Genomic DNA, 26717 nt, shown 5'->3' with positions numbered 1-26717 from the left:
TGATCAATATTTCGGGCTTATCCATCGATCTAGTCAACGAAATCGTGTACGAATACGCTAAACGTCAGCATGGCCGAGAAAGAATGCTTTCGTACGGCAGAGCCTTAAGGCTGCTGTCAGGGCTCTACCGCGTCAGGTTTTGACAGGCGAAAATGGATGGGATTTGACAGATGAAGTCGGTCGTTTGATTTTATCGTTCAATAAAATTAAAATCAAGCCCGAAATTGAGGCTTTTATACAAAATAAATAATAAAAATCATTCAAATTTCTTAGAGCTTTAAAAATAACAAAAATACTTGCGAATCTGACGTCCGATAGATATTGTGCGAACAAGGACTGATACCAGCCCTGTCGCTACCCTTTTAGCGGATATTTTTAATTTATCATTATGATCCCTTTTTATACAACAAAGACTAATATGTAAACATAGAAAACATTTAAAAAACACGTCATTTGCTCTTTAAAATATACTTTTTCAGTATTTTGCTTTGCAATTGGTAACACTGTATTCGGCGAAAATAAATTCGAACACGGACTGTGACGTTTCGAAATAAATTTGAAAAGCACGTTTAACTGCGTTAGCACACGGACTACGAATGGCAAATTGGCGAAGTCCAATAAGACGCAGTAAAAAATGTTCTCGTTCTATTTACACGATAAAAGAAGAATAAAGACAAATAACTTTATGTCGAATCGTGTAGTTGTCATCAACATGAAATAAAACTCTTAACGTATATTAAGCGTTATAGGTTGCATCGCTCTGGTTGGATAACATTAAGTTTTCACTGATTTGTTTTTTTATTATTACAATATTGATATAAGCTGCTGAATGCCGCCATATAGTGCCTTTCGCTTCTTAGAAGAACCGGCCATAAACAACTATTAATATCTTACACTTGGTAATCAACGCGCGCCTGGAGCTAAATCGACAGGAAGTTTGTATGCTTAGATATGATGATGGCGTCAGCGTCGGACCGACGACACTACAGCTGACTTCTCTCGACTGGTTTAAGTGGTAAAATGTCTTACACGGTACGAACGAATTTAGCAAGAGAGAATACTTAACATCAATACTACCATCAAACACTGGCCATGCCGGGTTGTTCGCCCAACCGTTCCACTCTCCTTGTGTTAAAATGACGCATGAGCGCGTGGTTTGAAATGAAAGATTTAGAAATTGATGCATTAAAGGACTGCGTCGGTGATAAAATGAAGAGACAAAAAAAAAACGGGATCACTGATGTTAAAACTATCAATGGGCGATAAACTTAACAGCTTACATACTAACACCAAGTGTGAACCTACCGTTATCATCATTATGTTCACACGTTGCACAACTAGTGGTAATTTTAACGTTTGCATTGATTCATTGACTAAATATCTGACACCCTACCAGGGAGGGGGGGATAGGTTTTTGTTTTGTAGTACATTTTCGTACTTCTATCATTTCATTTCCTCACAATCTATATTATCCAAGCACAACTAAACGCTATGATGCCTAACACTCTAACTTGGTTAGTTTTGCCTTTTTTTGTGTGTTACCTTTTCGTCTGTTCTGTTTTCCTGTTGTCTTTTCCATTCCTCCTACATTTTCTCCTTCTAAGATAGATTCAGACAGCAGCAGCACATTTAACAAATAATATCACCAATTTGCCTTATATCCTAACAATCCGTCGTTGTGAGCCGGGTTTCGCAGGTCTATTTGCCACGTTGTGGAATACGCATTTTGCATTGGCTTCGGTGAATCCTTCATGCAACGCACGAAGGATGAAAGCCCGCAAGATTGCCCGCTTCCGCTTTCTACTGCACCAAAGTCGCAACGGACTTCGGAGCAGCAATCGACGTCGATGTGGTGGACGACGGATCCGATCGCCGTCGGCTAGAGATCGTGGCGTTCGTTGAACCGCCCTTGCGTGACTGCAGCAATGGAGGAAGAAAGATCTTGCTGATACTTTCAATGTTCGAACGGCACAGTGGACAACGGTCACACCTGAGAGCGGGGAAGAAAGGAAAAAGTGAGTGACCTGTGTGAAGGAGGTTCGTTTGCAAATAAGCTCCCGGGGTATGATACTTACTGTACCGCGCATGACCGGCAGGCGGTCATATGCCCACAGGGCAGAAACGTCGTGTCGATCTCACCGTCGGCACAGATCGGACAGGTGATCGCCTCCCGTATCCGCTCGTCGAACATTCGCTCAAGCTTGCCGGCGTCGTCTTTTTGCAAACTCAGCGTTGCCTCGAGCCGACCGAGCGCAACCGCGGGACTTTCGGCCCCGTGCTCCTCGGCCCCGTTGCTGATCTCGATGCCGCGGGCATGCAGCGTCCGGCGGGCGGCATCGTACACCTCGCGGCAGGTGCGCTGAATGTCGAACACGTACCGCTTGCCCAGCTCGGTGTCCTCGTTGAACATCGACACGATCGTGCCCTTGAGGTCACGGATGAACTGCGTCGTCACGACGGGCCGGACCGTTTCGCACGAGTAGAAAACGTGCTTCTCCGTGATGGCCCGGTACAGGGAGGCGGCCGTGCGATGATTCGGTAACTTGAGCTCCACGTGCGTCTCCTCGTGTCGCTCGTCCATGTACGTCAGCCGGAAGGAACGCTTGATGGACTTGGCCGCTTTAACCGCGGTAAATGGGACGCTACACGGGAGAAAAGAAAAGAAAATGAGCATGTTAGTTAAATACGTCCATAAAGGGTCATCATCATCATCATCGTCGTGGATTTCACGACACCTACCTATACTTTTCATCGTCCTTCACAATCGTCAGTCCGTGCGGGCTGACACCGATCTTGCATACCACCGACGGCTCGGCAATCGTAACGCCCTCGAAGATTTCCTCCCCATACCCAACGAGACTGCACACTTCCTCCAGCAGCCAGTACTGTGCCGACGAGGCACTCATCTTGATTCGCGACAACTTCTCGTGCTCGATCGCAATCAACTGGTGGAAGTTTTCCGGCCGTACTGGAGGCTTTCCCTCCTCCGCCTCCTCATCAAATGCTGGCCGGAGTGCTCCGTACCGATGGTAAATGTTCTTTGGTGCTTTGCTGCTCAACTCGACCACGGAGCCGGCGGATGCGATAGTGGCCCCACCGCCGGTTGTGGTGGCCGTCGTTGGACCACCACTCGTCGCACCCGGACCCATATCATCCAAATGCCATCCGGTCGGCGGCGAAGAGCCACCGCCGCCGCTACTCTGCGAACTGACGCTGCCCCGTTTGCACTCGATCTCGGAACACTTCCGCTTCGAAGGGCGCCTTAGCTGCTGCGGTTGGGGTCTTCGTTCCGGCGTACTCGCCGCGCTAGCACTCGATTCCACCACGGACGACGATTGGCTTGCAGTGGCCGCCGTTTCCTCACTGCTAGCGGCCAGCGTTTGGACCGTCGCCGCCGGAACCTTTGTCGGATCGTACCGGAAACCGTCGGCCTGCAGGAGCAGTGCGGCCAGGTACGCCGCATTGGTCCAGCTCGAGGGCCGCAGGTGCCCGTCGAACAGCTCCTGGCGGGCCTGCATGTAGAACAGGCTGCGGACGCTGCTCTGCAGGATTAAATGCGCCGGCACCCAAAACTTTACCCGCAGCGAGAACACGATCGGATGTGTCCGATCGTTGGTGTAGAGGTGGAGTGGATTGCGCAGATTGATCCACTGCTTGGCGTTGCATTCGTCCACGTCCGCCACGCTGTCCCCGTCGCGCACTGGGATGAGACCGAAGTAATCCGTCTCACAGATGATTCCCAAATCAGCGCACACCTGAAAGGAGACGTAAGAATACATATTATATTAACATTCATGAAACATGTATTAAATAAAATGAATAAATATTGGAATATTTCAGGGAAGGAGAAAACATAACCTCAACGCATGTTGATGACTCCCACTCCTTCTTGGAATGCTCTTCGATACAGTAGCTTCACAAGCTTCCAGGGATATTAGCAAAACATATCCTTTCCCAGCAACAAACATCCTTCGAGCACTTTAAAAACCAATAAGTCAATTCGCAGGACCGGAAAAATAACCAAGCGGAACTTTACGACAAAACAACGTTCTCCTTTGTCCACGAAAGAGGAAGGCACTTTCAAGCAATCGATTTCTTTGTGAAGCCCATCTTTATCGTGCATTCACCCCCTTCTTCCGTTCCTCCCCCCCCACCAACCATGTGGCAACCAAAGATGGCAGACAGATGGAGCTTTGTGTATTGCAGTGTGTCCACGATGGGAGGTTGTCCCGCGTATGCACAAGTGTTTGGCGCAGTGCTAGAAAAACAACTCCCCGTCCGTTCGCATTGCAATGAAATGGAGAACATTCAGTTCCTCTGGGAGTGGCCATTTTTTTCGTTTTTGTTTTTTTGAGAAGGTTATTTTTGTGTTGTTGATTGTCCTCCCGCCACGAGGCCTCCCCCCACCGTCTATCGCGTTTTTGAGCGAACATATTTACCACCAGTTTCACGTGCCGATCGATCTTTCGAACCCAACCTCACCTATCTCGCCTATCCGAGACGAGTCAAAAAAAAAATTGTGTCCCCTAGTCACAGTGTCCCCGAGGTGTTTTCTTTATCAGTATCCCGGCTGGGAAATTGCTCTTTCCCGGGCGATTGTTCTGCTTATCAGCGGTTCCCTTCCCCCCCAAAAGCCGTACCGTTTGTCAACTACCCCTACTGGACCTATGATTGGTAAGGGGTTCGACCTGGTTCCGACCAGTCTTATCGTGCCTGTAAACTGTGTTGTTCTGCTATCCCCAAGTAAGGTGTGTTTGTGGTGGGTAAATATTTGATCCGCCATCTTCTCAAACTTTACAAAAAGCGCGCCTCTGTTGCCTCGTTCAATTCATTAACGAGGCGGGAATAAGTTCTCGAACCCGCCCCGGAGTCCCGCGCGTTCACGACGACCCGGGGGAGGTTTAAGTGTTAAACAAAGAAAAGTGCAGTGCATTCGATGCATGCATGAAAGTCTGTCTGGAGTCCGGCAAATATTAGATGTGTTATATCACTTGTTTGGATTGCGTAAATCTCGTGCAAGGGACACAATGGCAAACTTCTAATGATTGCTAACGATGTTGAATGAAGAAAACACGATTAATTTTAACCTCAAATGCAATTTTTGAACAAGGAACGCAACAATCCTCAGAATCTAAGATACTTCCAAACCTTCTGTACCTCTTTGGCACGTGTTTTCCATTCATTCGATGGTCATAACAGTGAAGTCAATAGCGCCATTTTCATTCAGAACCGGTTATTTTACGCACTCCCAGCCGAGGAACGGAAAGGCGAAGGATTTTCTGAATCTGAACAAAACAAGATAGAATGCAGTCTCCTTCAAATGGAGGCGTGTTCCAGAACCGAACGTCTTTACATAATCCGTTCGGGATGATACTAAATCATACTGTTTTCGAGAATATTGAGCTTACAACAACTCTGCCCAAAGGGGGATCGTGCCCAGTGGGAGTTGCCTTTTTCCGATTTGTGTGGGATTGTAAGCCAAGAAAGTCCACCACCATCATCAGCATCGAGATATCCGCGCATCCGCCGATGTTTACGAAATCGCTACGCATCCGTAATGAGCCCGCGGCGACTGGTTCCGAATTGTCCGACACACAAGGGGCTGCGTTGAGACGTCTCGAGGAGCATTTCGAACACAGGCTCGGTTCGAAGGCTCAAAGTGGAAAGCAAAACAGCGCAAGCAGTGATTTAAATGTAAGAAGATAAAAAACACACACACAGTAAAACCCGTTTCTCAGTGGAAGTTTATTTTGGAACCAGTCTTGTCGAGAACGGGGAACGCAAGAGGAAGCCAACGGGAACCAACGTAGGTGGAAAGGTGTCGACACCAGGGCCGGACACGACGCGACAAGGTGGGCGCTTCGGATGGGAGGCTTGTTATTTTTTTTCCCCCTTGTTCCTCTTGGTTTCAAGACTTTGCCGGTTGGTAATGAGTTTCGTGACAGAAGCCAGGCTCCGTTCGTCTGCGTTCGTTTTTCTTCCTTTCTGCAACACCGTGGTCACAACAACAAAACAAAAAAAACATGTTCTACGACCGGTCGCTGCTGGAAGGTCTTCGAAGAAAAGCTGGATCTTCTGGAGCTCCCGGCAACAGCGAATACACACCAAGTGGCCAGCACAGCGAGTGCGCGGTGAGGTGACCCACATTTTACAAAGCGCCATTGAAGTCCTCTAACAGGATGGTGTGTACAGAGAGGGAGAGAGAGATTGATAGTACACAAGCCACACAGTTCCCTTCATTAGGCTACACGAGGAAACCATCGGTGTCGGAAGGAGTAGGTTGTTTTTGCTCGTCGGGGAAAAGTCGACTATGCCATCATGAGAACTACCACCTTTTTTCCCCCCCCGTTTGTGTACACACCATCCGTTCCGTGCCGAGAGTGACTCATCACCTGATGGACACCTAATTATCGGGTAGTGTCACCTTGTCCTTTGATCGGAAAAGTGGCACTTCAAAGTCATTAAATTTTATCAACATTCTTTCCGGGCTGGTTTTTTTTTCGGTTCTGTGTAAAATTAAATTTCATCCTTTTCGGAAACGTTTAAATTTTAAATTAACACTTCCTTTCCACCAACACCACGTGCTGACCCCGCTGGGAGGAGAAATATGAAAGTTGGTTAGTATATAAGAAAAGAAAAAAAACACACCCCACCGTGTCCACTTGAAATCAACACTCAGCCGGTTACGAATGGGTGAACCAAACCAAACCAACCAACCAACCAACCTACCTACAACGGCCACATTATGCCGGGTGGACTTTGGACCTTTGTTTGTTTTCACATGGCGGCGGTTTGGTCCGTGCTGGCCGTGTCGTTGGTTTAACTCGCGATCGTTTGGAGGGCTTCGCGGACTTTCTTATCGAGGAGGTTCGTAAGGAAATGAAAATTCGGTTTGTTCGATGAAACGTACCAACGCAAACGCGTGCAAGGTGCGTAGTATATTTTCTGACGACCCTTAATTGACCGAGACAGTGGGGCTTATCGATTGATAAGCGCAGGTGATAGGCGGCTGGTGATACATCGACCATAAGTGCCATATCGAAGGCACCGAAGTGCTTGCATTTAGTGACCAACGAGCGCTTTCATCGTCTTTATGGGGCGTCACATTGCTGTCTGAAAACAAGCTAATAAAATTAGAAGGAAAAAATAGAGTACGTCCAACGATAACCAACTTAGTAGTACTTTAGCGTTAGCTTGTTTTTATAGAAAATCAATGGAATAGCGTTTCATTTAACGGTGAATGCTGCTAGCATTTGGTGGCATTGGAACTTAACGAGAATACAAGAGAGTGTCCTTCGAACTTTTATTCGGTTACAATCCGAGCTTGGGAGTTTGAGTCTCTTCCAACACGAAGGCTTGTTATGCTTGGGAATGCCTTCATTTCCATATCATTATGATCAAGGGTGGAGGTGGACAAAACTCTTGCCAACAATTCTAAAGCTAGCATTATGTTGAAGAAACATTTACAGTTACAAATTTCATTAAATTCTGAATTTTTAAAATTTTAATTAAGAAACCGTGAGCTATTACCACGGAAGGTTCTAATCTTATCTAATGCCCCACTAAAAGATAACCATATGACAACTTCTTTCCGCGAGTCGCGAATTTTGTTGAGGTAAGCACGTGTGTGTGTGTATAAATATCCGACACCTGTTCACTTCACCATGAGCGCATCTCGATGGTGGCGCCTCATCATCATCATCACGTTTCTACACACACACACACCTAGGCGGCCAACATATGCGGCGTTGAAGTTAGTTCCAAAACTACGAAAATTGGACTTTGAACGGTTGGGTGAAGCGAACGGCGTTGGACTTTGGACCAAGCCAGCCCCCTCTCCCCGCCCCACTTCACCAGCGTGGTTCCCCCGCGGGCCTTACCATCCCCGTTTTCACACTAGACAACAACCTCCTAACCGGCATATGGCAGGCAGAATCCAACCACCGAACACGACCCACACCAATTTGGCGTGTGTTTTTGCCGCCGCGAGCCGTTTCGAATGCTTCAACAACAACACCTCAACAAACGGCCGAAGTAGGAATAAAAAAACAATAAACGGGAGGAAGGGCAAACAACTCTCGCGTTGTGGGGTGGGGTAAATAAAATGTACGGGTTGTAAAACATACAAAGCAATGGACTGAAGGAAGGGAAGAGTTTACTACTCGCTGCCGGCTTTTGGCTCGCGGACGCGATCGCGATCGTCGCGGCTTATGAGCGATCCGAGTGGACAGCTCCATCATTTCACGCATACTCCAAAAGGCTCCGACGCGAGGCAGTGGATCAAAGGCGAGGCCCGTGCAGTGGATTTCGATGCGGTCACGTTTTCTCGTATTCAAAACCCGCGCGAGAAACCGAGCCCGGGCTTCAGAGTACGCACACATCAACGGAAATGATCCGCTGGCTGCAGTGCGACGGCTGTTGCTAGGCGACCGAAATGCGTCGATGAGTAGTGCGAGTGACGGATGGTGGAACATGGTGGCCGCGGCCATCATCGCCGGTCAAAGTACGACGCCGTCGATCGACGGTTGACCGGGCGCGCCGCGTCCGCAGCGAGGAGAGGTCGCTGGCGATGACATCATCTCTTTGTTGGCCACCGACGTGGAATGTAGCGTCCAGTCAGCTGCACCGATGAACACTCTCACACAGTGTATATATCTCGTGCCCTCCATCCGAATCCGATCATATGGTAAAGCACGTGTCCAGCGCGCGCGCTCGCTCTCTGATACCAATTAGACGTGATCACTATCGATCACGGGCGATGACAGACGGATCGTTTGATGACCGCTTGATGCAGGTACGTTGGAGGGGACAACTGTGGGTGGATCTTTTCGAGCATATGCACATTAACGAGCCAAAGTCCATTGGCCCAAAGTGATGATATTTGGGATTGGATGATTGAAACTTTCGGGAAAATGCCACCCTCATGTCAATTGAAGGTTATGTTTGCACAATTGACAATTCCATTACGATATTCGAGGCTGACCAGGACAAATTCGAAGCTTCTCGTGCACCAAAATGTGGTTGAATATATTTTTCCTGTGTGCCAACTTCTCATCCCCTGGCCAATGGATGATGGACTCGAGTGGACGACAATGACGTGAGAAGCGGGAAAGAAGAAAAAAATGTCTCCACGAAGCTGTCAATTGTTCCGACCACTTTTTGGCGACGGTGCGGGACTACAAAGTGTATGGAGAAAGGTGCTACTTAAAATCTCATTAACATTAACAAGACAATGATGATCTAATCGACCGAACCGACCGACACCCCCCTGGCGATTGTTCGAGAAGGTTTATCCATGGTGTCGTCATGCAAACGTGAGATTTTAGGAAGGCTAAGTGCGAGTTCTTTTTCCCAAGAAGTCGGTTATCCGTTGGCTGATAAACGTAAACCCCGACTCGCTTTCTACACAACCAGACGACGAGTCCTCCGCAGCTATGGCGGCCTGCATTAGTCACCCGAGCGCGTAGCTGGGATTGGAGGGGGCTTGGCATTAAATTAGGGCAAGAATAAATGCAAAGACACTCGACACACAAGTTGCGAACTTGTTTGTTTGTTTGTTTGTTAGGTTTCCCTAAACGAACCCAACGTGGGCACATTTTCTAACGTGTTTAGCATTTGAAATTCAAACCATTGGAAATTCAAATTGCTTCAACTTAATTATTCTTTCTCCGCGATGGGGGGTAGACAAACATTCCCGGTGCCTCCTCGCCCAAAGTTCTTCCCCAGAACCAACGGTTGAACGTGCCCGAGAGCTTTGAATAATCAATAGCCGCAAAGGGCCATCTTCCAGCGTGCCGGCCACCGAATACCTTGAACCGGGCGCGGGTGAACGATCCTGCCTGCCTCAATCCGGGGGTTGGGTTGAGGATCCTAGAGGTGCTACTGCGAGCCGAAAGTAAACAGTATAACCGTTTCGGGGAATGCGTCGAATAAAGTATCCAGATCCTTTGCGACAGAACGCGACGTTACGCCGTTGCCGGGAATGCAAATCATCCGAAGGACCAATGGTGGAGTTTGTAAGTTAAATAGGCATAATGTTTGTGTGCTATGAATAATCCTCGCTTTTGCGACAAGGGCTAATCTATCCGTAATTGATTGACAACTTTTTAGATGGACTTTGAAGTGTATCGTTTCATTTATTACTGACACAGCTGACCTTTCAACAAGCGGCATTCACGATCGCACACGTGCACTGGGCAAATAATTTGTACCGTTCGTAAACACCTGGCACGGTAATCCATCGAACTGCCCTGTGCCATTTAACACACAGTCCTCGTGTTATGTTTCCGCCTTCACACTACCAGCGGCATGTGCCAACCGCATGCTGCCTTTTGAGTTTTTGAGGTAAATTATCGTATTTCGAGGAACCCCCGCTGAAGAAAGCTAAGAAACGGAACGGGTGGAGGAAAAACCCCGGGGTCCAAAGTCTAGTCCACCCCGTGCCAAGTTGGGTGGTGAGGTAAGCGTACGCCAGTAGCGCGTGTACCGTTGTAAGTAAGACTTGCTCTTTTTTCTCTCTCCCTACTATTCGCCAAGTCATATCCACGCGAAATCTACGATGGTTTCTTTACACCAAGAAAACCAAAAGCAACTGATTCCGGTGCTGACACACAGACCTACAACACAACGCAATCCTAAATTCACCACTTGTTTCCGCCGGATCTAGATGGTTCCGCCTTTCCCGGTACCTCGCCTTAATCCGGGGGGAGGATTTAGTATAACCTCTTTTCTTCTTGCGTGTGTGTGTGTGTGTTGGTACTATTTACCATTAGTCGTCGCTTTTCGGTTAAATTCCACGGTGACAAACACCCCCGGGATTATGCAGATGTGGGGAAATCCCGAGGCGTTCCCTCGCCCGGGGGGCTAAATTCTGCCCGAGTCATGGTTCATCAGCCCTAAAACATTAGACAACAGAGCTCCACTAATCGGGTATATCTTATCAATCCCTGGGACGCACTCCTTACCTTCCAATGTCCCGGTGTAACCCGGTACGAAATTCGGGTGAAGGTGAACCAGGCATAAGGCACTGGGCCGAGAGATTAGGGCCGGTCTCGTGCCGAGGTTTGAAACGAGCCAGCAAAACACAAATTGCTCCTTTTCATGCACCCGGATCGATTGTGGCCAAATTGGATATATCATGCCCGGGGAGCTGGGATTTCACCGGAAGGCTTTTTTTTTCGACCGAAAGAGATAAGTTCGATGAGCTTGAGTGCGAAAGGATTTAAGCTTTATCTAGATTTGATATCATAATTATTTTCCACAAGCGTGTTTTACACCGAGGAAAAATTCAATTAATTAACGTTTCAATCCCATTCTCCTTCATGTAATTGACAAACGTGCCAAATGATAAACGTAATCGACCGTTGAACGTGTGGACACAATGACGAGCCAAAAGCCCATAACTGGACAAACATTCACAGTTCAGGAAGGAGCTTAAAGGGCGTCAAATCTAATCATAATCAGTGATTAAATAGAAACAATGTAGCGTACGTTAGAAAAGAACTAAATGAATGATAAATCTTTTTACTTTGTATACGCAACGAGTCAAGATGAGGAAACATTTAACCTGCGAACTGGCGGTGCGCCTCATAGTGAGAACTCAATTGCCGGCATATCCAACCATTTCGTGCGATCGTGTCGATAGTCACGTAACGCACTTGCAGTTGCCAGGCTCGTGCTGCTATGCATGTTCGTTATTCCAACCATTGCCTTCCCCCTCTCTCACCCCTCTCTTTACTCACGAAAATTGCATCAATCACCATCATCCTCATCATCCTCATCATCGTCAGCATCATTCTCACGATCGAAATTCCGACGATTAGGTATGGGTGGTTTTTGTTTTTTGCAGTACCCTTTTTGCCTGTCAGCGAAAGCGGTGACCTTTACCAAAGGTTACGCTGGCTTGCCGGCAACGCTGCTGGCGTTCCGAGATCCCCCCTCCCGGAGTGGGGGAAAATGCGGTCTGCAGGGAGGGGGGCGATCTTAAACCGGTTCCGGTGATTTGATTGAAGGATTTTTGCGCCGCGTTATGTCGGTGGTACGGGTGCTTTTGTTCGTAACTGTGTTCATTATTTTCGTTATTTTGCTCACATTGGCTAAGGACAACTACTCTTTGTTTTTACTCTCAGCAGGTCACCTTATAACGCACACTACTGAATGAGCCACCGAAGCCACCCCCACGTAAATCGATGCACGGGAAACCCTAAGGAAGGACCACCTGGAAACACATTTTCGCCGGCCGGAAATTGAAGGAAAAGCAAACCCGCCAAAAATGGTGGTTTGTAGCCGATTCAGCCTGAAGTACTCGTAGAAGTAGCTGAGGATGGGGGGTTTTCGCGGGGCGGAAGCCATAAAAAATCTTACCCAATTTGGCAGAAAATGAAACCGAAACACAATTTGTGTGCCAGGGAAAAAATGCACACTCACACCGGGTGGTGACAACTAAATGTTGTTGAAGCAATATTTGTACATTTGCTGGCAATTTATTTTCACAAACTTTGTGGGCAATTTGAAAACCTAAAAAAAACACCACAACGAAGGCAGTTTTGCTTCAAAGTGGGTCAGTTAAAAATTTAATTTAAATGAATTAATAAAATTACCCATGATTGTAGCCAACATTTTGTTGACGCAAAATGAATAACCATCTTACAGCTTCAAGCAACATTAACCTCCCATAAATTAGGTATACATTACCAACCGGAAGTGCGAACCTGTGAAGCTTTAATGTGGCTTTTTGTGTATTCGCTGACATCAGGAAATCAGTTCCAGCTTGGGAGAGATCTTGTACTCTTCAAGATCACTTTATGATACCATTAAAAATGCTTACGCGGACTTCCCCTGGAGTGCACCCGAGATAGTGAGATTGTAATCGCTGCAGTCATCGGTGATTCCGCGCCAATTTAGCGCGTTTCTCGGTCGACCAAAACCCGGCCGATCTTCCCCCCACCCCACCCGGGTACGATCCGATCCTCTCGCCCCTCGGTGCAATGATGCAGTTTTTTAGTACACTTTGTCTAGGTGTTGGTGTTTGCCCAGCTAGCGTACGGCCTTTCCGAAGACGCTGCCAGCTGCCAGCTGACACACGCGAGTATCGGAGTAATATTTCCTTTGCCACGCCGCCCCACCAACGTTCCCCCGGTCCCCCTCCCCGGTGGGGTTTCGCTGCCGTAATATCCACACCCCAAACAGTCCGTCGTCGAGTCGTTGTTTGCACTCGCTTCTGGTGTGTGTGTGTGTGTTTTGCTGCCCCTGCACCGGCAGCAGCCATATTGGAGCACATGTTTCGCGAGTGATCTCGGGTCCAAAGTCCAAGCCATTTTCTCGCTGGTTGCTGTTTGCAGTTGTATCGAAGCGAAACGCGCGCGCAGCAGCAGCACTCTGTCTAGCTCTCGCTCCCGCGCACAGCACGCTTTGCTGGTGGATCCGCGTGCCGCCGCGTAACGCCGAACAACTGGTTGGTCATGGCCCCCCCGTTCCCATACACGCCCGGCGGCGTTTACCGGCGTCGGAAGTCAAAAATGTAGTTTACCGGAGGACAGTGCCAAGCGCGTGGGGACGCTTAAATGCCTCTTGTTATTCTCAAATGCCATCACTTGGGTGATCATATTTCATGTCCAAATTAAACACCGATCTACACTACACAAGCCATTTAGGGGCTCTCTGATGATGATCGAGTTGAAAAGTAGAACAAATCCACCAGTATTACAATCCTTTCGAAAACCACTTTCGATGACCTTCATTGCATGGCTACACATGAAGAGCAGAGGGATTGTAAAGCGAAAAACACACACGGAAAACAAGAATCGGAAACCATCGGCGTCCGTAGGCCACGAAGAAGCGGTCAAGGAAACCAAAGGATATTGCTCAGCATTTCAACAGCTCATTCCACCAGGAATAGGAACGAAATGAAGATCATCATCATCAAGAGAGAGAGGGAGAGTGTGTAAATCCATATTATAGTATTTCTTGACTACCTGAGGGGAATGGATATGACTGGTATTATGCCACCGAGGGTGGTCTAAGGCTAAGTATTCTGAGTCCGTGTCTCTCATTTAGCTGCGCTACTCTCTATATCGGTTTCATCCAAACTGCGACCCGGTACCAAAGTCTACGAAGAAAGACGCCGGACATATGTGTGTATATATATATTAGCGTGCGCTTCAAATGGTCCCTCCTCCGCCATGTCGGTCGCGCCTATCACCGCCATTAGAAAAAAAGGGGAGGGATAAAAATAAACTTTTATTTTTACGACACTTTTACACAAATGTAACCAACCAACGTGAATGCGAACCGAACGAACGCTGCTCTCTCCTAAACGATTGCATCTTGGTGAACCGTTTGGGTTGCAGGCATTCGGAAAAACAGTTGGAAAACCGATTCTGGCCTCGACGATCGCTTTTCGATGCTGCTTGAGGAGGTATGTTGTTTTCCGATTCGGTTGGCAAACATTGAATGAGAACTAGGGCCACCTGAGAGTCCGACGAGTACCCAGGAGAGTCGACTAGAATCGATACAAAGTTGTTCGCCTGTTTTATTATGCGATCGAGCTCGGGTGATCTCATCATTTTTCAAGATTAATCTACATCTTCAGAACGACACAGGTCTTACACAATCCTGCCCCCGACGATGCGCTGTACTCTTATCCGAGATCCGAGCGGGACTTATGACGTCGACGCGACTGATGCTGGCGTTACACGATTGCGTTTGGAAAAACCACCCTTGTGTCTATGCCGGCCAACTGCCAACCAACGCCCACCGCTCGCCTCCCCCTAACCCCACCCCGACCGTTGTGATTCTTTGTTGATGCACAGTTTTGCGGTCACTCAACCCGAATGGCCCCCACCGCGAGGAGCAAACGAACATTATTAACAACCTACCCTAGATACGCGATAAACAGCTCAGCAACAAGCAAAGCGACGACAACGACCGACCGAACGACCCGATGATTACGAGGTGGCTATACAGTGGCTTAAATCGTTCGGAATCGAGCCCTAACATCGAGCCTCCCCTCATCGCCACTCCCATCGTCGTCGGGGTGTACGTTCGATGCTGGCGCAATTGAATCACAACCGTCGCCCTTTTGAAAACCACCGTCGACGGCATTCAATTGTGGGTTTGCAGGGATGGTACCACACACCGGGCATGGATGGCAAAGGAGGTCTTAAAAAATGACAATAATCACGGACCATTTGCGGCCGCCGACTGAACCAATTACACACAACACCCGTCGGGGCTGGTACACTATAACAAGGGCGACTAAGGATTGTACCGTTAGCGGAAACACCAGCGGACACCGGTAGTCGTTGTGGATTATTCATGACCGATATCGAGCCGGAGCACTCTAGCTGGTGGTAATGGCTGCGGTTTCCTGGTTGGGACGAGTGGTTGTACGCAGGCCCTTCACGCAATAGGTAACGCATTGGATCCGCAATGCTTGTGAATTCATTGTAGAAACCTCAGAAAGAAACACTGAAGAGAACTCCAATCTTGTTTAAAACCAGAAATAATTCCTAGCCAAGATTATGACATAACCTAAAACATCCTGGGTGTAAAGCAAAACATTTTTACTGTGTTCTTTATTACTTCTGACTTGCGAAATGGATGCTAATGGGTCTGTTTGGAAATCGAGGTACTGGGATTAAGATAAGGAAATAAAACTCCTATACCTAGGCATCAAGGAAGTGCCAGAGAAGAACTTAATTATGCGTCCGTTTGCGACTTTTTCTTCTCAGATTCTCCCATTCCTACCGTCGACTTTGTGTATGTGGTACCCGATTTCAAAACAACTAGGGACAACATCCACTTCTAATCCCACACCGTGCGCGTTTAGTTCTTTGTGAGTTCACCCCTAAAGCTGGACCCGCACGTTTAATGTATTCTCGTTTATTTGCGCTACTCATTAGGCAGTAAAATGAATCGCGGTTGTTTTGCGGCGAGAACATCAAAAACCCACACTCCCTTCCTCCCCATTGGCGTGACGGAACGTGTGGAACATGGCATAGGCTAACGTTTGCTAATCAATTCCTACCCGGTGGGCACGTTTACGGACGCCATATTTCCTGGTCAAGCGAACGGTTCGAACGTCGGGCAGCACAACAAGTAGCCGGCCGGAGTTGCTGAGAGAAGCCGGGGTTTTAGGTTCGGGAGGTGGCAAAGAGTGCAACGATGGAGCCATTCATCAACTCCAAGGACTCGCACGCAACGCACGCACCACCGTACGGCCGGTTAAGTCGAGGAGTCGGTTTGTATAGGACTTAGACGGCGTGCTGAATACACCTCCGTTACCCAAAGGGTACGACGACTTTCGGACCTTAACTAATGAGGCACGCAAAAAGAAACTTAGTCAACTGGTCGTTGGGGATTAATTATTCGTCCGATTTCGGCGGGGCCGTCCAAGTGGCGTCCAATTACAAACAACAAAGAACGGAGGTGTGGTCACACCCCGCCTTTGCCTCGAATTTGTTCTGTCCACCATTGTGCAATCGCAATACATATTCTGTCCCGACAACAACCCAACAAACCCGAAACTCCGCTGATGCCTGACCTGGCATCATCATCATCATCACTCTGGTGTCACTTTCGGGGTGGGTGTAATAGGGCACGTTTTAACGTTCGCGAAAAAAATTTCATCCGATTAACACCCGGCCGCGGGGTCGCGTGATGAGGGGATGGTGAAGGTGACCACAGGAGGTTCTCGAAAACAACCTTATGTGCTGCCGGGTTTTTATAGAGAGAGAGAGTTTGGTTGCCACTTCACCCCCTCTCAGTGGTGTCTTCAAACCAAATGTTTCGGGTTTTAATGCGCAGTACGCGACACAATCACCTTCGCACGATAACGCAAGTATCGTCCCCCCGATCCACCACCCCCTTCATCCTTCCCCGGTCCCGGGGGTGGTGGCTTATCAACCACTCGAAGTTGTTAAGTTTGTTGTTGACTGTGGCGAGAAGCGAAAAAAAAACTGGGGAGGGCCGCCGATGTGAGACATTCTGGGATGGTGGTGAAATATATGGCCAATACGCACCGAGAGAAAAAGCCCGAGGAATCTGAAATAAAAAGAAGCTTAATCATACCGCCATCAAAAAAGATAAAGTGTGCGAACTTCCTTCACGTCTCTCTCTGGGTCGTCCGCTGCCGGCGAAGGTCGAACAATCGGTATTTCGGGCCACCGCTCCCTTTATCTTCTTCGCCCAGATGAAGATGAAGATTGGTTTAGCATATTGTTTTCATTCGGAAATCCCCCCGGTCGCGTCCCGCCATCGCCACGGGGGGAATGTTCTTCTCAGCCACGCTCAACTCGAAAAACAGTGCGTAACGCACAAACCGGGAGCGAAACACTTGAGCCAATTTACATGGCCGCCACAACCACATTTACATCTACCGGGAGGGGTCGAGAGACAGATTGCGAAATGGAAAAGATGGCGCAGCAGACCGCGGGTAGGACACCACGCCGGCCGGGGGAGCATAATAATATTTACGACACCCAAATTGGGGACGATGATATTTTGCTCGCCAATTACGCCACGGCGGGCCGGCGGTGGAAGGAAGGCACAGATAATGCGGGGTTTATTTATTTATTTTGATAGACAAATAAAGGGATAGACTCGGGCGTCCTGTGTCGGGACCGAAAATTGACTCAACCAATGATGATGGTTGGCCTTTGGTGATTTGCACGGTGCGATTTGCGTGTCCCGGTCCGGACGGTCTAATTGGACCGGCAAATGTTCCCACCAGGACACGCAAACAATAACAACTTCCTCGGCGAACACGGCGGAAAAGGGGGGACTGACCGAAGGAATCGGGCTCGCTAAAAAAGGGAAGGTCCTGAATATGGAACACCATCGGGCAAATATCAAATGGCACATCATATTTAGCATGTTCGTGCGAATAAAAGGCTCTAATGAAATTGATTCGAACGTGTCTATCGGTGCGACACAAAGCAAAGCCTACCCCGATGTCCATATAGAGCAGTGATGTCAAACTCGTTTCACTTCGCGGGCCGAATTTCTTCCCAAAATAGGTTCGCGGGCCGCATTTCCTCCCAAAATAGGTTCGCGGGCCAAACCATATAATTGATTGGATTGATGAAAATAGGTTCTTATCTATGTGGTTTTATCTTAACAGCCAATCATGTTTCACATTTTCACATTTTTTCATATTTTAAGAAGTAATCTTATAAAATATATATTGTGTATTTTGGTAAAGATTTTAGAAAAGTAAAGGTATATAATTACAATAGCTAACTTATTTCTCCGGAGCTGTTATTTTGTTTGGAATGGTCTTGTAGTTCATCACGTTTGTCTTCTATAAACACTATTTATCCCCTTCTAGAAAAATCTGCGTAAAACCTTTGCTGTTGTCATCCGCTATATGTCGGCGTGATGTGGATCAAAGTTGCATATCACTTTCTTATTGAAATTGTTTAAATTGACATTCGTTCAGTTCTCTTGCAATTCGCAGTTCGTGAAGCGATTTACATTAATTATTTTCCTGTTGAAAGGAAAGTCAATACTCAAGGATCCAGACTTTCGATGTATTGTTTCAAAGGGGTCGCGGGCCGCACCCAATGCTCTTGCGGGCCGCATGTGGCCCGCGGGCCGCATGTTTGACATCCCTGATATAGAGTTTTGCATAAGAGTCGCATGCAAAAAATCCCTAATTTCCTCTACCACCCGGGAGTCACTTTAAAGCTGTCATCGCGCCCCAACTGTTTCCCGACGTGAAACAAATGTTAGCAGCATCCAACGAATTGCCGTTTGATTGGACTCCACGAACTGATAAAGCAACTGCGCGATTGTGCACGAGTGAGTTTTCACACCCCGTTACCGGCCGATCGGTTCGAGGAAACGTTTTGCGACCGGCTGACTGATTAAGGTTATCTCGAACCTATGGCCGTAGTCCATTCACGATTCTCGTATTTGCCAAGATGCAAACAGCACGGGAGGGTTTCCACAAAGGTGGAAGTGATCCCTCCAGCATGCGTTTGAAGTTTGCAGGCAAAAATAAAGTGTTGACTGTTTGTGGGAATGCGGGTCGCTTACTGCTGCTGTCGGATTGGGGCCGATAAGCATCCCTTGTTCAGGGGTATCAACAAGGTACGTCTGACGGCAGCAATTTTATTGTTCACTGCACTCTGATAACCTTTTTGTGGTTGCGTTGATATGTGGGGAGGGAGGTTTTTCAGCCGAGCATTCAACTCCCTGAGGTTTGCGGGTGCTGTTCCCTATTGTTGTCTGCATTGCAAGCAAACAGCATTAACAGTCCTCTCGGGTAGGCTAATAGTAATCGGGCGGCAAACATTAAACGGTCAAACAAGGAAGCGAACGGTAACGGTGATCAACCCATGACCCGCTTTTAAATTTACAACCCACACAAATCCCGATAAGGATAAACCAATCATCATGAAAGTCATTCACTAGTAAGTTTATTGAAGGTGCGATCCTTGTAAAAGCTCGGTCAGTGTAGGTGGACCTTTGGCCTGCACCACCCACCAGTGTGGTCGAGAGAGGGAGAGAGAGTGAGCGCGATTAGAGCTAGAGAATGCCAGGCCACTGCCAGGCCAGGGTCGTTGGTCTCGAGCCCAATGATAAGGACGCCAACCGGCCGGTGTGGTTACAAGGAGTTCACGAGGCCATCGTGTGGTTAAGTCCACTCCCTTTTTTTTGTTAGTTCGTATTTTATTGCAGCCCCTAATCAGCCTGGTGGTTAATCAGCACCAGGAATGGAAGGCACGGAAGGGTAAGAAAGTGGTTGGCTTGTTGCCTGGCGAGTTTTCCATCCCCTTGGAGGCTGGTCTCTCGGGCCGGTGATGATAACGAGCGGCATTGAGCCAGTGGGGGGTACAGAGTTGTTTTTCTGCAACTCAAGAAGGTTATACGTCGGCTTTGGTGACATTTCGCTTATCGCCCCACAGCGTTTTGGTCAGCTTGGGGTCGATACAAAACTGCATAAGGGTTTTCCGGAAGGTTTCAACGTCTTGAAGGTAATCCCCAAATGTCCTTCCTGTTTACAAGAAAATATTTACAACCTTCTGTCAACTGACACGCAGGATTACCCTTTGTTGCCTAAGCCCCCAACCAAGGTTCTTGCTCGTCTTCCAGCTGACGCTTCACGGGGGCTTGATGCCTTCGATTTAATTACATATTTATTCACCACACGATGCCCGTAGATGGACATCTGGATGGAATGCTGCCGGTGCAGCGAGCGGATTAGCACCCGAGTGCATCAAGACGGCGTCGTGTCCGCATTTAGGAGCGTGACACTGTTTTTGAAATCAGTAGCTCTCTCGGTTCCCTGCTCGGTTGATGGGGAGATTATGATGGCTGCCTGGTGGGATGTTTTATTGGTAGAGATTAGACAGTCCGGCGATAATGAGGCAATATAAATTTAATTGCGAAACGCTGCTGTCTGTCGCTCGGTGGTGGAAGATGATGGTGCCCTTGAGTCGATATAGCTTCGTGTAAGTTGTAGTTTACTTGTAATACGGAATTATATAACAATCCATTGGGCAGATGAGCGGAGTGCAAACGCAAATATCTATTTAATTGCATTCGCTTCACATCTTACACAAAGATGCATCCCGCCGTTGGTGGGGACGGAAGGCCTGTGGTGGGATTTACCGCGAAGGCATCTAGGCAAGAAATGCATCCAACGCCCACATACGCTCAAGTTGCATCATTCTAATCTCACGAGGGTTTTCGATGGTCTGCCCAACCTTTGTACCCGCGGACCCTCGTGTCCTTACGAGTGTGCGGTTGGTTGGGAGATGCGTTACCCCAAATTCCTTCGCTGCGTTTGGCTTTCCTAGAAAAGAAAAACCGACCGCCACAACAACAAACCGTGTGACTAATTATAGTGACCTCCCGGTGGTTGTGGTTCCGTTGCGGTGCTTCGCTAAAACATTAAAAAGCAACAACAAGATAGAACGTTTAACAATAGGCAAAGCTGTACCGATTCGGCGCCATCAATTGCGAACCAACTGCGGTACTACCGAATGCACATTTAGGTGAACGGAAAATCGAACGATCAAAGTGCAAGTGGTGTTTGCACACATTTTTTTTCGCTCTCCCCCTCTTTGCAACCCAAGGTATGGTGTTGGGGTTTGGTGAAGAGAAGCCATGAAGGGACCATCATGGTTCGCTGTGGGGTTTCCCTCTGGCATCTCGATTTCTGTGCGAGCATGTGCATTAAACTGCATCAAGAGGTTCTGTGTGTATGTGTGTGTGTGTGTGCCAACCCACCCTTCCACGACGGAGGGCCACCCTTCGTGGTTTGTTGTTTGCAGGTTCAACTTGCTCTTTTCCACTTCCTGCGAAAACCACTACCAGGCCAGACAAGCAGGCGCCAATCAGCTGCCCGCAGATGTTCGAACTCTTTGTTGTTACCATGTTTATGGGTAGCAATATTTTTTACCCATTTCCACTTTTATTTTACCGACTTTTCTACACCGAAGAAGACACCTTTCCTAGTGATTGGACGTGGATGGACATACCTTTTCCAGACACTCCTGGCTAATCCGTTTCGGATCGCACTGCACGCCGGATGTCGTCCCGTTGGGAAGATTCACTAGGCACCACATTTTGAGGCGTTTCTAGGATACACTTTTACTTTTCACAGTACACTTTGATGCATTCCCTTTGGGTGTGTGTGAGGAATGTGTGCTTGTTCTTCCTTTGTTGCCACCAATTTACCACCGTTCGATTATTGTGTATAAAAATGTTTCTTCACTCAAGTGAAAACGCTAATATTTTTGGTAAAATTGTTTGGTTTCTGTTCTCGAATTCTTTTTCCTTCGTTTCTGTGCGTCACGAGATGCCGAAATGCCTCGTTCTAGCGCTTCAAGGATATCTACAGGACCTCCGATTATACCGCGCACTCTCTCGCCACTGTATTGAGGTAAAATTACCAGCGTATGGATTTTTCCTTCGTCGATCGACTAAGCAAATGCCTTTTTTTCACCTCCTTTCCACTACGAAAACGGATGCCTTCGCTGGGGGAAAATTCCCAAAATACTGACAAGTTACTTTAGTAACGCGCAAAGTGGCGTACCTTCACCGGAGTGTCTTTTGCATTTGGAGCGCTCTTTTCTTCCCGTACACCGTTTTATAACGCGAACTGTGTGTTTATCGTTTCACCGTCACTTGTACTGCACCGAGCTGCATCTTTACAACGCGAGATCTGATCGCGACTGAGACGTCCATGCTGGGCACCGTCTTGTTTACGAATGAAATGGATCGCACGAACATTGCGAGTAGTGTTGGCAGAATCGGGATTCGGAAGACCCGAAGATTTGATCCCTAGAAGGATTCCAAAGATTCGAATCCCACCGACGGATTCCAAAGATTTGACTCAATTCAGATTTGATTTCTTTGGGACTTGATTTGATTCGGTTCTGACCTGATCCGAAATTATTCGAATTTGATGCGAGTGGAGTTTGTCACGGAACGAGTCGTTCTAGAGACAACGTGGTTGATTTCAGTTTACTCAAATCGAACGCTGCGTAGAATGGATTGGACATAGATTGAGTTTTTTGCGCGATTTGCTACTTAGGCTCTACAAAAATTCTTCGAACCTATTTTAACAAAGAAATACGGTAGAATGTCATTTATCCTAGGTGTTCTACTCAACCCAACCCATTTAGCCCTCGGAGTGACAATGATTCAAACCAGGACCTGATTTACAGTTTAGCCGGATTCTGATTAAAACTATTACTCTACATTGATCATCTTCTTAAGACAGTGTTGCATACAAAAATAATTGTGCCCGATTTTCAATGCCTGCGAAGAGCTTCGTTTCCTTACGTTAACAGATTATCACGATCAACAGAACTACTTACAGCGGTGAACCTCACAATGGAAATATGTACACGTTTTTGTTAAGGAAAAGCGTGTTGTGTTTTGATGAGGATACAGATTACGATAAATGATTTCCAGACCGACATTGACTGGTTAACATCGTCTCGCGACTGTTTGATGGATTGGGGTTCGGAATTGGGGATTTGGTTTACCCACCACAAGAATGAAGCTGCACGCCAAAATGGCATCAACAAGATTCAAAAACCTTTATCATAACTTGAAAGAATGGCTGACATAGCTAAATTGCTAACAACTTTTTAGTGCCTCGGTCAATCTCAGCATCAGACCCCTCAAATGAAAGGTCTTTTGAAGACAGATAACTCTGGACTTTTTAAAACACATAACTTTGTGTAACAACAGATTTGGGTTACTCCCTCGGAATCGAAATGAAACAGCTTCCACCGGGAGTGCATGGCGATAACGATATTGATGATTCAGAGGACCATTCACAGAATCGAAATAGCCTTTGTATTAATACAACATTTGATTGTTACTTTAAAAAATGGTATGAAAAATCGGCAAGTTAGGTAAGCACGCATGATATGACGGATTGGGATTCGGGTTCGAAGGTTCGAATCTCAGAATGGATTTGAATCGAAAGATTCGAATCCCTGCAGGGATTCAGTTTCCTAGCTCCTAGATCACTAGCACTAACATTACGAGCTTTTAAAGCTCACGGCTGATGAGAAAGAGAGCTATTATTTTCACCGGGCTCCGTGAGCAATGAGGAAACCGGTAAACTGGAGCGAAAAACGCCGAAACGGTTCAAAATAACCGATTCATATCGGGCGAAAATTTATAAAGAATCATTTGAAAGAACAGTTTAACCGGTCGAATGTATTTTGCATTACAGTTTTATTCTTTGAGTCAAATTTTAAAGCATTTTCCGTATTGATGAAATACTCTATGAATAAATGAGTGTACTGTTCGTTAAAAGTTTTGACTGTTTATGACAGTTATGATTGTTGGCCTTAGAAGTTGTCTATGACTGTTTAACAATTCTGTGCAATAAAATTTCCATTATTTTAAAGTAATATGTAGGATCCCAATGCCATAGTTATACGCTCTATCAAAATAGAATAAACAATTATCGCATATTTATAATATCATGATTGAACATGTATCGTTTATCACAAAAGATAACAAATATGATAGACAGCATAAAATAGCCATCACAGCCGTAGCACTAGTGATAAGAAACGATGGACACCGTTCTTCCGGGTTCCGTATTTTACCGAAAGCTGACATACTACATAAACCCCACTTCCTTCCTTCCGTCCGTGACGACTACCTTCATAATCGTTGATAATGCAAATCATTGCCTTCAGCTGGCGCCTCGAGGTTACGCAGTACCTCCCACAGTTCCACTGGAACCATCCTAATCAAGTTCGGGTCTCGCTTATCAAAAGAATTCCCCGAATACGTCATTCTGTGGCAGAAAGGTATTAAATGTTGAACGGTTATCAAAGCGGACCAATTTTGGTCACCTGGAATGATCTTGCAACATTGTTGCCAGCATAACCTACAATGATAAGTAACATCGTCGAAAGTGGCATTTTTGTTGATTGATATGATTCTTCTTGTGAATCCGTTATCGTTCATAACCTAGAATGAAGCAGTTTGCTTTGAAAAACTTGAAGTCGGCATTCTGAAAAATTTGACATCATTTGTAATTCTATCTTGTGTTGTAACAAAAACTGTCCTTAATTTAGGTTTTTCAAGCTTCAATTAAACGAATTTATTTGAAAATTGAAATCCCTAAAAACGTTTGTATTGATTGTTCTCTGTTACATCATGTACAAAGGAAGTATTTCATTTCCGTTTAAGCTTTACGACCCATTAGTCATTGGGGCACGCGTTCGGCAAAGTGAAATATCATGCTCGGTATGTAGACCCGCCGAAATTTCACCATCCACGTCACACATTGTAACACCCGGCCCGATGGAATCTAATATTTGAACAGGGGCGCAACCGTGCACCGACAAGCATGTGCTCCACCTCCTACGTCACTATCATATTTTGGGGCGGGAATGAGAAGCCGAAACGATGAAACACCGTTCAAACGTCAGATATGACCTAGCAACACCACCAGTTGTTGAAAAGTTTGGCCTCGACGGAACAAGATTTGTTAATGATCGGCTCTCGCATGCTGAATGCGATGATATCATGGGAGACAAGAGTTGAGAGAGTGAAGGAAACAAGACACTGGCGACGAAGAGGTTGAAGAGGGTTTTGCCAAACTCATCTCAACGTTGATTCCAACCCAGGATGTGCTGGGTCAAAGTGCGGCATCTCCCGTCCCAGTACTTCTAGTACATTCCTCCCGCGGATCTCGCGAAAAGGGATCATATTCACCATGAACGTGCATTATTACACCAGTTGCTCCCCACGAGAAGATCGATCAGCTGTTCGTGGTGTTACTTACACACATGCGCTTCCCCAAAGAATGGGGCTTACTCATCTTTGGCGCCGGCAGCGCGTAGCATAACTCGCGATCGCGCCGCACGTTTCTTGATACTCCCCATTCAGCTGCTTGCGATTTCGCGTACGTGCGTGTCAGCGTGGTCGAAAATGTTGCCAAGGACAGTGCTGCCCGGAACGACCTTTATGGTAATAAATTATGGAATTTTCTTTATTACATTGTTTTTAACATGAAAATTTGAAATTTTTAAACATGATTTATCAGTGATGAAACAAGGTTAAACTTAATTTAATGATGGGCAAAGTAATATTAACAAACCCGTTTAAATCTGTAAACACGTTTGAGTCCGCATACCGCCTCGTGGTCTTCAGTAGACAAAACAATGACCACGTATAATTCTTTCTCGAAGAGCAACACCGTCGCATCGAACGACTCAGGGGTTGGTAATGTTACTCTGAAAATCGATGGTTTTAAAAATTAAGCAATGTTTAGCGTTGACTAACAATTCGATTTGATGAGATCTTTTGGTTTAATTGGCAAATTATAAGACCATTTTAATATAAATGATCCTCTTCATGGTTTAATTGTTGCAATTGGCATACTTTATATATGTACTAAGAATATAATCTTAGCTGAATTTTAACATTTAAAGTTGTAGTCTCATATTAATAACTGTGCATTATGAAAGAAATCCGGCATTTACCGACCTCTGGTATATCGCAATTCAACGGTCTACCAACGACCCCAAATCGGCGTTTGGGAACATGCGAATTTCTTGTTCAAACATGTTTTCTGCCGAGCTCATCGTGATCGGCGCCGAACGCTAACGCGCTTGCTCCACACTTTCTTCCCTGACCACGTGGTTTTCTTAATTTATGGCCAACGGCAACAGCCAGACACGATTGCATCAGGTTATTCTCCTTAACATATCTACCGAAAGGTGTGCCTTGGTGGCGAATAGAAAGAGGAAAAAACTGCAACCGACAAGGATGGACCGATCGCGAGGACTCCATGAACGCCGGTACGGAAATGCCACAAAATCCTGAGCCGGTTTTTCCCACTGCCAGCCTCGGTGATTCACCGCAGCATGTCTCGAACAAGCACGTGATGCGATCGTGGAGCCTTCGTGTCGATCCTCACGTAGACGACGAGCCCAAATTTTTTCTTCAACTTTCTGTTCAGTTGGTGGTTGAGAGGAAGGCCTATCCTTTATTCCAGAGGTTGTGTTGATGTTGACCCATTTCTAAAATAGTGTTGGTTCATTCCTAAAACCATGCTCAATGTATCATAGCATTAACCAAAAGTCAAAACGGTATTGTTCTATTGAAACTTTAAAATCAACAACGACATTTCCCGGTTAGTCAGTCAGGATTAGTTAATCCCGAGAGCTTCAATAGATTGCAATCGTTCCGGTGCTGGATTGAATGGAAAAGTAATTAGTATT

General features: G+C 46.7%; 1 protein-coding gene across 1 annotated transcript; it reads right to left on the bottom strand.

Moving 5' to 3' along the window:
- Positions 1 to 748: 748 nt before the first annotated feature.
- Positions 749 to 22183, bottom strand: LOC131262398 (E3 ubiquitin-protein ligase MYLIP). The gene is made up of 5 exons (XM_058264429.1): positions 22014 to 22183; positions 21489 to 21882; positions 2740 to 3755; positions 2076 to 2642; positions 749 to 1990 (listed from the first exon to the last, which is right to left on the bottom strand). The coding sequence occupies exons 2-5, from the start codon at positions 21573 to 21575 to the stop codon at positions 1801 to 1803; spliced, it is 1860 nt and encodes a 619-aa protein (XP_058120412.1). The 5' UTR covers positions 21576 to 21882; positions 22014 to 22183; the 3' UTR covers positions 749 to 1800.
- Positions 22184 to 26717: the final 4534 nt, after the last annotated feature.

This window comes from Anopheles coustani, chromosome 3, assembly GCF_943734705.1.
Source record: "Anopheles coustani chromosome 3, idAnoCousDA_361_x.2, whole genome shotgun sequence".
NCBI classification, from domain to species: domain Eukaryota; kingdom Metazoa; phylum Arthropoda; class Insecta; order Diptera; family Culicidae; genus Anopheles; species Anopheles coustani.
Note: the sequence above shows the minus strand (reverse complement) of the source record. Positions and strands in the feature narration are given on the sequence as shown.